This window comes from Cicer arietinum, chromosome 3 (genome assembly GCF_000331145.2).
Source record: "Cicer arietinum cultivar CDC Frontier isolate Library 1 chromosome 3, Cicar.CDCFrontier_v2.0, whole genome shotgun sequence".
NCBI classification, from domain to species: Eukaryota; Viridiplantae; Streptophyta; class Magnoliopsida; order Fabales; family Fabaceae; genus Cicer; species Cicer arietinum.
The window spans coordinates 51,329,816-51,346,791 of NC_021162.2; the positions used below are offsets into that span (position 1 = coordinate 51,329,816).

General features: G+C 31.3%; 1 protein-coding gene across 1 annotated transcript; it reads left to right on the top strand.

The window, feature by feature from the left end:
* Positions 1-13,142: 13,142 nt before the first annotated feature.
* On the top strand, positions 13,143-13,700 carry LOC140919805 (uncharacterized). Its single transcript, XM_073366453.1, has one exon. The coding sequence runs from the start codon at positions 13,143-13,145 to the stop codon at positions 13,698-13,700; it is 558 nt and encodes a 185-aa protein (XP_073222554.1).
* The last annotated feature ends 3,276 nt before the right edge of the window (positions 13,701-16,976 follow it).

The window sequence follows — 16,976 nt, forward strand, 5'->3', positions numbered from 1 at the left end:
TTATATTAAAATGAATATTTTGGAGAAAACATTTATAGTGTGGATGAGTAAAATAAATTATTTGTTTATCAAGTGCTTTTAGAAACACTAGAAAATAAAATTTGGACAAGACAACTATTTACACGCCTATTTTCTGTTTCTGCATATTAATTTAGGCTATTATTGTTATTGGATTAAGTCTTTTTGCCTACACCAGTGAGTTACTCATTACAACCCTATTTCTACCTTAGACACAAATTGGACTTCCATTTGTTGGACCTTACAGTCTGTTTTACTCATGAACCAATGCATTTGCTATATGCACCCTTCCATATAATTTTACAAAAAAAAAAAAAAAAAACTTCTTCTTTGACTTCAAAGAGTATGAAAAAAGATAAGGTCAAGATTTAAAAAATATATGAAAAATGGTGAACCAGGATGAATCTACATGTCAAATAATTTATATTTTCATTGCTTGCTGCCCATGAATCCGATTGTTTCTATTCCAAGTAAGTCATCAAATCCGAACTAGTTTTTTTTTTTATTTATTTATAAAATTACCAAAAAGTTATCAACTTTAACAAACACATTTCAACCCCCCTTATCGTATTTGCACCTTCAATTGGCATCAGAGCTCGGCCCCAAGGCTGGTCACATTTTAGCTTTCTCGGAAAAACTTTTATGCAATAAAAAATTGTAATTTGAACTTCCAAAAAACTAATAAGGGATAGATAGAAAATTATTATATAAATCATATCTTTACGAATAAATTCAATTTATAATATGTTATAGTATTTTCCTTTGTGTTCTATATTTCTAATATAATTAACATCCCAAATTTTATAATAGACTATTAATTAAAATACTATTTTATCGAATTAATTTGATATTTAAAGTGTTTTAAGATATATAAGGATAAATATTTTGATTAATTTTTTTTATTGTGTGTTTGCTATGATGTGACGATTTTATACATCTTTGATTTAGTGGTTAAAATTGTACTTGTTTATTTATTTATTTATGTTAGGAAGATTAATAGTATGTTAAAATGAGTATTTTGGAGAAAAATTTTATATTGTGGATGAGTAAAATAAATTATTTGTTTATTAAGTACTTTTAGAAATACTAGAAAATAATTTTGGGACAAGACAACTATTTACACGCCTATTTTCTGTTTCTGCATATTAATTTGGACTATTATTGTTATTGAATTAAGTCTTTTTGCCTACACAAATGAGTTGCTCATTATACGCATATTTCTGCCTCAAGATTTGAAAAACATATGAAAAATATTTATCTACAACAAATATGAACAAAATCAATCAAAAGAATTTACAAACGCAATTTGAACAAAACACGAACAAAAACTATTTGAAGAATTTATAATCTCAATCTATACAAAATAGGAACATAATCAATTTGAAGAATTTACAAATACAATCTGAACAAAATACAATTCATAATTAAACTTCTTCTGCTTCTTTGACTTCAAAGAGTATGAAAGAAGATATGGCCAAGATTTAAAGAACATATGAAAAATGGTGAACTAGGATGAATCTATGTGTCAAATAATTTATACTTCCATTGCTTGCTGCCCATGAATCCGATTGTTTCTATTCCAAGTAAGTCATCAAAACCGAACTAGTTTTTTTATTTTTATTTATATAATTACCAAAAAGTAATCTACTTTAACAAACACATTTCAACCCCCCCTTCTTGTGTTTGCACCTTCAATTGGCATCAGAGCTCGGTCCCAAGGCTGGTCACTTTACAAAATTTGAGAAAAGATCCAAGGGTTCAATATGTATGGATTCAGTGAAGAAGCTGTTGGAGGAAACATCAACAAACCACATATGTTTGATGGAGAACATTTTGAATATTGGAAGAAAAGGTTGAGAAGTTTCTATATTTCACAAGATCCTAAACTTTAGGACTAAGTGGAAGTTGGTTATATTGCTCTGAGGAATACTGATGGTATTGAAATTCCAAGAAAGGAGATGAATGCTTATCAAAAGAAGATGTACAATATGCATCATAAGTCCATAACAGGTTGGGTGCATTGGTGTAGCCATATGTTTGCAATCACTCATCTTTAACTTTTTGATAAGCTCTTTTTTATATTTAGTTTGATGAATGTATATACCTTTTTGACTTTTCTGAATTTGTATCCCTAAGAAAAATTTAAGTTATCCCATCATACTCATTAAAAGATCCAAAAATAATGTTATCAATATAAATTTAAATAATAAGAGTGTATTATCTACTTATCCTCTTTCAAAGTTATTTTTAAGCAATAAATTATTCAGTCTATCATACCATTCCCTAAGTGCTTGTCTTAGATCATACAAAGATTTCTTAAGTTTAAAAACATGATTTGGAAATTCGTAACTTAATTTGGGGGTTGTTTAACATAGACTTCATTTAACTCTTATTGCATTGCAAGAATCCATCCATCATATACCAATGCTTCACCAATAGAGGTAAGTTCAATTGATGAGAGTAAGCCAAACAAAGTGGTATCTTTTTGTGATTACCTGGTCCTCAAAGGATCACTAACACTTCCAGTGATTAGAGTTTAAGGATGAGATGACTTGTACTTCCATCCAAATCTACCTTCTGACTTATCTTGATTTTTTATGACTTGATCAGATTCATCCTCTAAAGATTTGTCATTTTTTTCTTATTTGCTTGCATTCTCTGATTTTCTAGGTTTTTCTGCTTTGTCTACATCTGCTTCATCTGGTTCAAGTAAACTTCCAATATCCTCCAAATTGTTTCTGGTTTGTCTCATATGTTGGTTCCGTTTCTAATAGGTATTGTGTTAGATAGTCATTCTTCCGCCAGATTTTGGTCTTAGGACACATACCTTTATTCCTTCATAAGTGGCTAGGATCTACTTAGAAAATATAGAACACAAAACATTAGAGTGAACATGTTTAGGTTTAGTTAATATTTTTCAAATATTTGACCTCGATTACCATTTCAACTAACACCATAAATCATAAAAGCATACTTTCTTTTTTCGATACCGTTAGCTAGAAAATCTTGGAATACTTATTCATGAATATCAGAATTACATGTGGTATTTTCAATATGGATACCGTTTAAGATTTTATCTTTATGTTCAGCAATATCAGTTTTCAAATTTTCATTTTTTGTTTTAAGTTCTGTAATATCAATTTTCAGTGTTTTCGGTTTTAAAGACAATTTTTTATTCTTGTTCAAGAAGTCTTTTATTGCACTAATTAAATCAGATCGAGTTAAACAAAAAATACCTCAATTTCTTCATATGTTGATTCACTTCTAAAAATAGGATATGTTTTAGATCCAGAGGCAGAGTTGGCGTGAGACGTCAAAGTCAAATCTACTTGCTCTTCATCATCAAAGGGTTCATCAGAATCAGACTCTTCTTCTTGGGTCAAGAATTTTTCCTCATGTGTTTCTTTTTCTTCTGAATTGGAGAGTCTGACTTGATATGTCTATGTTCACTACATCCATAGCTGAACGAAATATTTCATCATTTCCTCTATTGCACTACTTTGAATCTTTCATCCCTTCCTTTATTGGACTGCTTGGATTCTTTCTAAAGGAAAGATTTCCTCTAGTTGTGTCATATCCTCTAAACTCTTCTGGATATGAAGGAAATCTCATCTTCCTCTGAGTTTAATTTCTGATAATCCGAATCACTATCCTCTAATTATACTATTGCCTTTAGAATCTTCTACTGCTTGGATTTCAAGACCAAAGTCTTGTTCTTCTTCTTAGGCTCATCTTCTTCACACTCAATTTCATGTGATCTGGGAGAGCTGGTTAATTCTTCTAGCTTAAGAGTATTCATATCATTTGCTTCTTGAATTGTAGTGATCTTAAGTCTCCACTTGCTTGTTAGACTCCTAAGGATTTTCTTTACATGATCAACAATAATAGTACTCTTCTCAAGTACCTTTAATCTTGTGACCGAGTTTGGAATTTGGAAAAAAAAATTGTTTCAATGTCTTTATCTTCTTCCATCTTGAACAACTCATATTTTTGACGAGGAGGCTGGACTTTGCTTCTTGAACATGTTTGCTTCCTTCATAGGTTAGAATCATACTATCATAAATACCCTTTGTTGTCTCCTTGTTGGTGCACTGCTCAAATTGCTTGAAGATGATTGCATTTATCATGAATGTTCTAGACTAATGACGCATCTAGTACATTTTCTTCTGATTATCATTCATCTCCTTTCTTAGAATTTCAATATTGTTGGTATTCTTTGGAGCAGTATAACCATCTTCCACCAAGTAACAAATTTCAGGATCTTGTGAAATAAAGAAACTTCTCAGCTTGTCCTTCCAATACTCAAAATGTTCCCCATCAAATAGAGGTGGTCTTTTGATGTTTCTTCCAACAACTTCTTCACTAAATCCAGATATGTTGAACCCTTGGATCTTTCCTCAAGTGCTCAAGCTTGAGATCGAGCTCTAATGCCTATTGAAGGTTCAAACACAAGAAGGGGGTTGAATTGTGTTTGACAAAGTTGATAACTTTTTTGTTAATTTGATGAAGGCTGGTAGCTTTTTATGAATTACTTAGATAAGAAGCAATCGAGTTCAAAGGCAACAATCAATGAAAGCCTAAATAATTGGACACACTAGATTTATCCGAGTTCACCACTAACATGGTTACAACCAATCCCCTCATTCATAAGGCTTTAATTCACTAGTTCAAATACCTTGAATTACAAAGCACCTGACCATCTAAGCGAGTCTTTCCAAACAGCCTAATAACCCCAAACCTTTGAGAAACTAGCCAACCTAACCTTACAAGCCAAGTATTTTCATAACAACCCCTAATTGAAGAAGGAACAAAACCACTATCGAGTTGGATATAAAAGAAATGAACTTCAAGTGTTTGCTTTTAACAAAGGTGATAATAATAATAGCTCACACACTCAAAGAAAAAATCATTAGAAAATATTTCTGAATTGTACAAGTGTTTCTCTCTTTAAACTCAATGATGAATTTGAAATTTTGTGCTTATGATCTTCTTCTTCTTTAGCCTTAAGTATCTATTTATAGTTAAAATTATGGCTTCAATATAGTCCTTGTTTAATTCTAACTTGTATCTTCATCCCTACATTGGTCAACAACAATCTTATTCAAAAATAGTTCTAAACAAGATTTTTTTTTTTATTTATAATATGTTCTTTAGCCAATTTTTATTTCTGAGTCCAATTATGAATAGTTCGTCTAGATTGATTTTGTTCATATTTTGTTGAGTTTGAGTTTGTAAATTCTTCATATTGATTATGTTCGTATTTTGTTGTAGATAAATTTTGATCAAATCTTCTTCAAATCTTGACCATATCTACTTTTCAACTGGTCAAAGATTTTCTTCAATTATAAATTAGAATTAAACCTTATTTCATATTCTCTTCAATTATAAATCTGAATCAAATCTTGTTTTCGATTTTCTTCAATTACAAATCTGAATCAAATCTAATTTTAGATTTTCTTCAAAAACACGAATCTTGTTTCATACTCTGCGAAGTCAAATATATTATTCTCATAAGATACTTTTGTTATCAACAAAACTCTAACTGTAAAACCAACTTGATATGTTCATTGTAAAGCTCTGCTCGTTTGATATGTTCCCTATATATATATATATATAAACAATCATTATATAAAATATTTAGTGAAGTATAAAACATAAGATTTACTAAATTATCTCTTTTTACTAAATTTTCTAGCAACAAGAGGGATATATATATATATATATGTATATACATACACACACAGAGAGATAGAGAGCATCAATATCGGAAGCAAGAGGATCGGGACCGACTAGAATACGATGAATATCAAACACATCATATGATAAGAAAAAAGTTGATGAACCACTTATTGTTGACGATTTACCCCTCATGCCTATGTCGATGACTGATACTAGCGGTGGAGCAATTCCCATACATCCCGAGGTATATATAGAGCCTTATAGTATAGATGAAATCATTGAACCTGAATGTGCTTATTGTTATGGTTGTACTATCATTATTTAAGAAGCAGATGAAAGAATTATTTTAAATTATTCATGTTAATTATTTCATTAATTAAATTTTTACATTTAATTTGTATGTTAACGTTTAAAGTATCTTCCTTTTAAATCATCTGCAAAGTCAATTGATGAAGTCATACAAGAGAAATATAAAAAATCATGATTGTTTTGGGGTGAAATAAAGAAGCTTTAGCTATCAGAATTTTAAGAGAAATCATTATATCAACTACGAGCTTTAGGCTGTTTTCATTCTTTATTTGATGAATTTGATGTTTTTGGAGATGGAAATATAAGTTTATTTGAATATTTGAGTTATGGATTTGATGAATATGTGAATTTTGTTGAAATTGTTATTGAATTTTATGGGTTTTGTTTGAAGATTTTGATGAATTTTCTAAGTTTTTGTAAAGAAAGGATAACATTGTTTACATTTTAAAAAATAAAGGATCAAATTGTTACTTAAAGTTAAATAAAATACTAAATCAAGAAAACAAAAGATAAATAACTGAAATTAAATTAAGGGACCGCGGGAGCAATTATGTCTATTATTTAATTAAGTTTTACTTATCTCTTGTCGAATTCTAAATTCACAATATCTATTTCTTTCGAGAAACGGAGTGTTAGGAAAAAGATTGTATACAAAATATCTACTTCTATGTTCATATTCTAAAAGATTCCTCAACTTTGTCACCAAAAAATATAAACTCAAAATGATGATTGTATAAAACAATGTGACGAACTAATATTTTAGTCCAACTAGATTAGTTAAAATTAATTTTTTTTATAATTGTCGACATAAAAATAAATAAAGTATTTCAGTATCATAACTTTAATTTTTTCACACTTTCAGTTTTTACGTTCTTTTAAAAAGATAAATAAATAAATAAATTCCTTAAAAAGTTATTGAAGCATTCACTTCATATACAAGACAAAATTTATCACGATTAATTAGTTAATTTTATTTATTTTTATATGTCCTATATAAAAATGAGAATAATTATAATATATTGATATAATTAACATCCCAAATTTTATAATAGACTATTAATTAAAATACTATTTTATCGACTTAATTTGACATTTAAAGTGTTTTAATATATATATAGATAAATATTATGATTAATTTTTTTTATTATGTGTGTTTACTATGATGTGACGATTTTATACATATTTGATTTTGTGGTTAAAATTGTACTTGTTTATTTATTTATGTTAAGGAAGATTAATATTATGTTAAAATAAGTACTTTGGACCAAAAATTTATAGTGTGGATGAGTAAAATAAATTATTTGTTTATTACGTACTTATAGAAATACTAGAAAATAAAATTTGGACAATGTTGACACTTAATTTTGTCTGCAACTTTAAGAATTTTTTTGAAAAATAATAAATATATAAAAAATTAAATAAAAAATAATAATTATAAAAATAAATAGTTAGACCTTTAAATTTTAGAAAATCATGGATGTGTTTGGTTTCTGTTTGCATCTGATTCCTTTTCAGAAATTTTCACTTTTTCTAAAACAAAAAAAAAAAACGTATATAATTAAATAAAAAGAAATAAATTGATGGTAATAAAAATCATTATAATAGTCATCATTTGAATGAAAAGAAACCAAAAAGAAATTAATCAATGTAATAAAAATCGGTATAATGGTGATCAATTAAATGAAAAGAAACTAAAAAGAAACATATTATATTAATGGTGATCAATTGACAATTATTCTTTGTCTTTTGTAACCTACACCCAAATAGTTTATAAATAGTCGACAACAAGACTAGAAAGTAGGTGCACGATTGAGAGCACACTATTGAGAGCATGAAAAAAAAAAAGAATAATAGGCAAAAGAGGTAATAATAGTTTCTAAAATTATTTTCTTTGGAACACAAAATATTTAAAATATAACTAATTCATGTTTATAAACCAATCACCAAGAAAACAAATTTCACCCTATTGTAATATAACATAAAACTAATATATCTTTATAAAATAACTCAACAACAAAAAAATCATAACAACGAATAAATATTTGTGATCAGAATTAATGGTCGCTGTCGCCGGAAGAAATTGGAATCATTTGGCAGGATGCTTCAACGTCGCATTTTCGTTCACATACTGCATTACGTTGCATTATGTTGTTTTCTAACAAAAATCAATTTTTCTTTATTTTAAAACAAAAAATCAAAAGATACATTCCGTGAAGATATCTTATTATTATTATTATTATTATTATTATTATTATTATTATTATTATTATTATTATTATTATTATTATTATTATTATTATTATTATGTTCTTATTTTTTGAATATAAATAAAAAATAACTAAAATAGAGTAATAATAAAAATCAGACAATACATAAATATTTTCTATCCAAGAACTATGTGTGTTTGTATTTCCTTATTGCACTTGAGGATACGTAGGAGCAAAGTCTTTCTTTTGTCAAACCAAATTAATAAAAAAAAATATATTTTCCTTTTTTTATTAATGTAAATAATTTATTTTTCTTTTTTATTATTCTTTTAGGGGATAAAATAAGTAATTAAAAAAATAAATAATTTGTGTACAATTAATGATAGGGTAACCGTTTTAACGGACGATAATATTAATTTCTCTATTCGTAATTGACTCTGAATCCATTTTTCTGGTTCAAGAATGTTATTTTAGGTTTTATCTAATTTTCTCTTTTAAAAATAAAATAAAATTGGCGGCGACTCCTTTTTCGCAGTCAAATCGGATGCGACAAACGAGACAACTATTTACATGCCTATTTTCTGTTAAGTTGGGCTATTATTGTTATTGGATTGAGTCTTTTTGCCTACACCTGTGATTTGCTAATTGCACCCCTATTTATGCCTCAGACACAAACTGGACTTCCATGTATTGGACCTTACAGTCTGTTTTATTATTGTTATTGGATTTAGTCTTTTTGTCTACACATGTGAGTTGGTCATTGCACCCCTATTTATTCCCCAGACACAAACTTGACTTTCATGTGTTGGACCTTACAGTCTGTTTTACTCATGCACCTATACATCTGCTACACCCCAAATTTTATGATAAACTATTTTATTAATTAAATAGGATTTGAATAGTTAATTTGATGTTAAAATTATTTTATAATATATGTTGATAACTTATATTACTAATTTTCGTTATATGGATGTTTTCTATGATGTGCTAATTTATTTTAAAAGATTAATTATTTTATTTTATAAAATATTAGTTTTAAAATATTATTAATATTTTAGTAATTAAATTGTGTTTAAAAAATGTTAAAAAAAATAGTTCTAGTAATTGTTTGTTTTATTTTAAAAATAAATAAATAAATAAATAAAAGTAGTAAAATGTGTTTTATGGGTTAAGCTCATATGCAAGAGTAAACCCTAATTAACTAATTAAAAACAAAAGAGTTTAATTGCAAAATGAAATAAGGAAATACACCACAAAGAGAGAGTAGTTGTCCGTAAAGAAATAGGGCAACCGCAACTTGAGAGAAAAAGAGGAAAATTGGCACGATGATCGAGAACTGTTTCAGAAAATTTTCTTCGTTTTTGTCCAAATTTCATTATGTTGTTTTATTCATTTAGGTAGTCAAATAAACATACTTCCTCAGATTTTTAACCATCCAAATTTCTCTCTAAAATACCCGACTTCTTCGTTTATAAAATTTCTTATTTTGTACCGTTTTTCTTCACCGTATGTCTAGTTTGAGTGAAACCAATGCCAAAACGATCGTGTGAAAAATGGCTATTTTATCCCCTGATTGGTTTTCTGATTTATCGTAAGTTTCCTGACCGAATTTCGAAATTAATTTTTAGAGTGTCTTCTCGTAATCTATTTTTGACGTTTACTCATAAAATGTCGAGTTAGATCGATTGAAGGACAAAGAATCAAAGAACAAAGGTTGTTTGCTCATGGAACCATATTCGTATGTGAAAGCGTCGAAATAAAAAGGAGGAGGAGGAGGAGGTTGTTTGCTCATGGAACCATCAACTTAAAGGTTGTTTGTACATATTTCGTTTCTGTACAAAATGCAACCTAGAATACGTCCTTAAAATTGGACAATGGAGTTTGGATTGTAATATTTTTGTCCTAAAGTGTATTTTAGGGGCTGAACAACCATCGTAAATGGATTTGAGCTCAATGTCTTTTCGGGCTAGTATCTATGATCTTAATCTGAACCTGCGGTTAGAATTGATGGCGAAAAAATTGGAGAAGATCATAGGAAAGTATGGAAAAATGGATTACGAAGGCCTTAATCGAAAAGGAAATGATTCGAGGGTGTTTTAGAAGTATGAGAGACTCCTCATTTTTTACTTTGTCTATGGCAAAATTGGGCACCAAATAAGAGAATGTGAGAACACCTACACAGCTAAGATGGACAATGGATCAAGTTCGTGCAGCAAGAGAGTTTGAGAAAGGTACCATGCACCCCTCCATCCCAAATAAAAATATTATTTTGTCCTTTAAAAAAATTTACAATTTTGCTTCCCACACCCCTCATTTTGCTTCCTATACCCCTCAATTTTTTTTAAACCCAAAATACTCAAACTACTCTTCCCTCTTTATTCACTTAACCCCTCATTTTCTATCTTCATCATTTCATCTTCATTAACCTACCATCTTCAATCTTCTTCATTATTCTTCAATCATTTTGATACATTTCATCTTCAATAATCTTGAATCATTTTCAACACCTTCATCATTTTCATCATTATAGTGACTCAAATCTGTATTTTGTTGTGTTATGTAGCTGAAGTTTTTTTTTCAAAATATGGGTTTCGTACGTGAACTGAGTTCACGTACGTTTATGTGAAATGAATTCACGTATTTGATGACATTAAGAAAATTCAGATGCTACGTGAATTAGGTTTACGTAAACGTACGTCAATTAAGTTTGCGTACATCAATAGAGGTTTAAAATTCATACGAGCTACGTGAACTCAATTCATGTATCACATACGTAAATTGAATTCACGTACACACACGTGAACTGAGTTCACGTATAAGAGTGAAATTTGTAAAATGTTAGTAATATGTGAACTGAGTTCACGTATGTTCACTTGAATTCAATTCACGTATGTGATACGTGAATTGAGTTAACGTATACATACGTTTTCCCAGTTCACGTAAAGCTGATAAAATTTGGATTTTTATTTATTTATTTATTGTGTTTAGGAGTTAGGATTTTTTATGTAATTTTTTGGATGCAGTTAAATGGATCAAGGGGGAGACAACAGTGAAGAAATGTATGAAAGTTTGGAACCTGATTTTGAAGAAATGTATGATGATTTGGATCCTTATTTTGAAGAAATGTATGATGATGTGAAACCTAATTTTGACGCTATGAATGACGGAGTTGAACCTGTTATGATTGATTTGACTGATGTGTTTACCATCGGCATGATGTTTGATACACGAGATGAATTATTGAAATGCGCTAGAAATGTTGGAAGGGAAAATGGAATTGTTGCTGTGATTTTTAGATCTGAAACTGCGACAACACGACCAAGAACAAAGACAAAATTAATTCTTGGTTGTGAAAGAAATGGTAAATATAGACCTTAGAAGAATCCTAATCTTACGAGGAGTACTTGGACTAGAAAATGTGAATGTCCATTTAGATTGAAAGGAACACGATCAAGTGTTGGTGATGGATGGTATTTTCATGTAATATGTGGTCTCCATAACTACGAATTGGCCAAAACACTGATCGGTTACTATTTCTTAGGCCGATTGTCACAAGATGAGAAAAATGTACTTGGTGATATGATAAAGAACTTGGTAAAACCAAAAAACATTTTCATGACATTGAGGGATCATAACGTTGAAAGTTTGACGACAATAAAACAAGTTTACAATGCACGTCAAACATATCGTTCATCACTTAGAGGTAATAGAATAGAAATGAAACATCTTTTGCCATTGATGGAACGCGACAAATACGTCTATCGATATAGGAAGGTAGAGGGTTCATATGAGTTGAGGGATATATTTTGGGCTCATCCAGACGTTATCACTCTTGTAAATAATTTTCACATAGTATTAATTATGGATAGCCCTTACAAGACCTGTAGGTATTGAATGTCATTACTTGAGATTATTAGTGTTACATCTACTGAAATAACATTTTGTTTGGGATTTACATATCTACAGTCTGAGCGTGCTGATAACTTCACGTGGGCACTACAAATTGTGAAAGAACATATTACAAGTTATGAAGTTGAAGTCATCGTTACTGCTACAGACCTTGCTTTGATGAACATGGTTGAATTTTTTTCTTTCAAAAGTAGTGAATTTATTATGCTTTTTTTATATATGCAAGAATGTCAAGACCAAATGCAAGATGACTGTGTTTCCAAAAAAGAAGCAAGTGCAAATAATGGAGGCATGAGAGACTCTTATTTACAGTTATGATAAGGCTCAATACTACATGAAGTTGGCTATCTTTGAAGGAATTTGTAGTAGCTGTTCTATTTTTAATGATTATGTACACAAGTAGTGGTTAATTCCTCACAAGGAAATGTTTGTTGAGGCGTGGATAAATAGAGTTATACACTTTAGGAACACCACAATACAAAGGGTTGATTCGGCGCATTGGAGTTTGAAAATTATATTACAAGATAGTATTTGTGATATATGCAATGTTTGGGAAACCATCAATAGCATGATTGTATTAAAACACAATGAGATAATAGCATCATTTGAAAAGAGCATCATTCAAAAGGTGCATCAATATAGTAACAGATTATACGCGAATTTGCGTGGTGTTGTGTCAAAAAATGCAATAGATCACATTGCGGCAGAGTATGACCGCGTGAAGTATGTAGATATTGATCAGACTGAGTGTCGTTGCACAATTAGGACAACACATGATCTACCTTGTGCATGTGAAATAGCCAGGTATGGTATGATTCCACTGTTCCATTCCATTAGACGCTATTCATATTTGGTGGAGTAAATTAACTTTCCATGTTGATGCATCGAGTAAACCTTCAGAGTTATCTGTGAAACATGAATTAGATGTCATAGTGAAAAAAGTTTGAAGAACTTGATGTACCTGGCAAAATTTCACTTAAAGGTAAATTACGAGAGATCGCGTATCCATCGACTACGTCGATGTTTCCACCAGTTGTCAAGGATAAAACAAAAGGTGCACCCAAAAAAGGCAAAAGTAAAGTATCAAAAAGAGATAAATCAACCAAGCGTGATCCATCTTGGTGGGAGTATATGGATGCAAGTGTTCAATGTAGTGGTACAAATGCATGTAGCACTATAGATACCAGTAAAGTAGAAAAGCTCACACCTCGACTATCAGTCCAAAAGCTCACACCTCGACCATCAGTTAGCAAAGTTCAACAACCAAGAGTTCTCCTCTTCAAAGATTGGTTTCCAGTTGAAATTCATAAATTCATAGATGACATTATTGATGTCGGTGATAATGGTAATTGTGGATATCGTGCAATTGCAACTTTACTTGGAATGGGTGAGAACTGTTGGACATTCATCTGTCAACAGTGTGTGATAGAGCTTCAAGAGTTCATGTCTTATTCCGAGATACTATTTAGTGGAGAAAATTATGTTCGACAACTTATACACAATGTGTATGTTGAGCAAGTTGCATTGAAGGATAATTGGATGACACTTCTAGAAATGGGATATGTGATAATGGGATGACACTTCGAAGTTTAACTTGGTTGTTGTCGCATTATCACTTAACGAATCGCAAACATATTTTCCACTTCAAAGTCCACCACCAACATCTATGTCAGATCATCGTGTGATTGTTATTGCATTTGTGAACAACTGTCATTTCGTACAAGTATTAGTTGTTATATAAAATTGTTATTGATAATTCATTTTATAATTGTTATTGATTGATAATTGATGATTGATTTATAATTGTTATGTAATTTAACAGGTTTACTTAAAGTCAGATTCTCCTATACCACCAGCAAGTAATTTGTGGAAAAATTATTGCAATGAAGAAGCACGACAATGGGAATTTATCTACAAGAATCGCATGCAACATTGGTTGCAGATATTTCCAAAAACTACAAATGAAGTTATTGTAAACTGAATTGTTGAATTCAAATATAATGAATATCCAAAATATTGTATGAATATCCAAACATTGATCACCTTTAATATTGTACGAATTCAAATATAATGAAGTTGTTTAATTAATATTGTCGAAATCCAAAATAGATATCCAATATATCCAAAATATCTGCAACCAAAATATACGAAATCCAAAATAGATATCCAAAATAAATATCCAAAGTAAATATTCAAAAAACAAATACAAATCCTAAGTATGTCTATGTCTCCTATGATATGGCACTACATGAGTCCAATCTCTACCACCACCCCTCTGAGATCGCAATATTAAAATTAATTCATTCACGGGTGCGATGTCATCAGGTAATACCAGCTGTCGACCAAGAAGCTCCTCTACAATTTGTATTGCTTGACGCTGCATTAAAAAATACATTAATTAATTACATGACTAATTAATTTAATAAAGTTATAAATTAAATTTAAATGAATTTACCGTTGTTTCTTCTGAAGCATGATCATCATTGGCAGGTTCTGCAACCGAAGGTGCTACATAGAATGATTCTTTACGAATGATATATGGATGAGAAATCCAACGAAACCAGTCCATGTACTCATTTGCGCAGTTTGCAGGCCTCTGTACAACTGCCCCAGCGTCAACTACATGTACAACGTATTGCGTAAACATGATGTCCATTTCCTCTGGTGTGGTCGTCTGACCTACTATCTCCAAAGGTGAACCAGGGATGGTTTGGACATGTCCATATTCACGCAATACCCTATATGGCAAGTGCGCATACATCTTGGGACCCCAGCGTATCCACCCTCTGAATAATGAAACAACCTCAAATGGTCACTTCGGTCTATGCTCTCTGTAGGGTGTCCAACATATGCCATCAACATCAATCTCGTCCAGTGCTTTCCTAAATAGAATAACCAAACCTTTATCCCGTTTTGGCTTCCATATAACTCCTCTCAGATAGTCCTTATCATAAATCTGAGATAGTCTACAACAATTCGCACATAATGTTGGAAAATGCTCATACACCCACACCTGCACATATATAATAAGATATTCATAAATCAGTAAAGCAACAAACCACGAAATCAGGAAATAAATCAAACCAGGAAAGCAAGCGCAAATACCTGTAATAGTGTCAGATACCCTGATACCGTTCTAGTCTGATGCATGCTCGCTTCTTGAAGATTGTCATATAGGTAAGAAAGCACAGCAGTACCCCCATGCATATCCCCCACATGAGTTGAGGTCTTTGAAACATTCAAGGTAGGCAACACTCACTGCGAAGGCACTCTTGTCGCTGAACAAGGTGCAACCCACCAAAAATAAAAGAAATGCCCTCGCAGCCATCTACCAATGCTGATCAGCACATCGCTGATGATACACGTCAATCAACCAACTGTACCGAACAGTGCTTGTCCGCGTCAAGTTAAGCTCAGCATATGCAGCAGCTACACTAACCCCAAGAAACTCACCAAATAATTTTGCAGCGTCATCCTTGTTAAATATATCAACGCTGAAGAATGCACCGGTGATTGGTATATGCAGCAACGAAGAGACATCGTCCAAAGTAATGGTCATCTCTCCAATTGGAAGATGAAAGTTGTTGGTGTCGCGATGCCATCTCTCGACAAAGGCAGAAATTAGACATTTATCGATCATCTCGTAGTTGCATTTTAGCAATGTCTATAAACCGGAACTTTTAACAAGTTCCTCAACCTCTTGATTTTCAATGACAACTTCTTTTAATTTTTTGCCATTGCTAAAAACCCTTAACTCTCCGCAATCCTGAAATAAATTAACCGAACAAATATAAGTTCAAACACATTAAGCAAATATTAAATATTTAATTTGATTCAGATATTTACCACGCCGTCCCATAGTCATGTCGCAACATGATCCCCATATGTCGTTAGGACAGACTTGTCAACCGGACCACTAGGATATCTGTTATCTGCTTCAGGTTGGGCCTCATCTGCTTGGACCTCTTCAGGTTTGGCCTCATCCGCTTGGGCCTCTTCTGCTTGCCCTTGTTCTGCTTGTGCCTGTTCTGCTTGTTGATTCTGTAATCTTCGTTGTTCACACAATTCACGCTGAGCACGGTGAGCCGGTACATAAGCGGTTGGTCTAACACGACTCTCTCTATCAGTCCCTTGGTCGAGTATAACACGACCCTCTCTATCAGTAAACATTGTGCGCACCATTTCTGCATAAACAAATCATAATCATTATCAAAACAACATAACAATATAATATTTATGCAAGTCCAGAAACATAAACCCATACGTGAACTCCACAAGAACACCATCAACTTACGTTAACTGAGTTCACGTACGTGAACTTCATCAACCTACGTGAATTGAGTTCACGTACGTGAACTCCATCAACCTACGTAAACTGAGTTCACGTCTACCTACGTGATCTGAGTTCACGTACTTGACTTCACTTCACGTATTTGAACTCCATCATTATACATCAAACCCAAAAAACCCATAAAACACCATCAAACCCAGAACCATTGATGAACACTCAAAACCCAGAGAGTTAAACCTAGAAAACGAAATTGAAAACACCATTGCTTACTTGATTGAAGATGCTTGAAGTGATTGAAGATGGTGTTGAAGGTGTTGAAGATGATTGAAGATTATATTGTGTTTAAGGTTGAAAATGATTGAAGATTGCTTACTTGTTTCAAGAATGTTGATGATTGAAGATGAAAGTATTAGGTTAATGAAGATGAAGATGATGAAGTTAGAAGATGAAGGTGTTAAGTGAATAAAGAGGGAAGGGTAGTTTGGGTTTAAAAAAAATTGAGGGGTGTGGAAAGTAAATTGAGGGGTGTGGGAAGCAAAATTGAAAAATTTATCACTCTATTA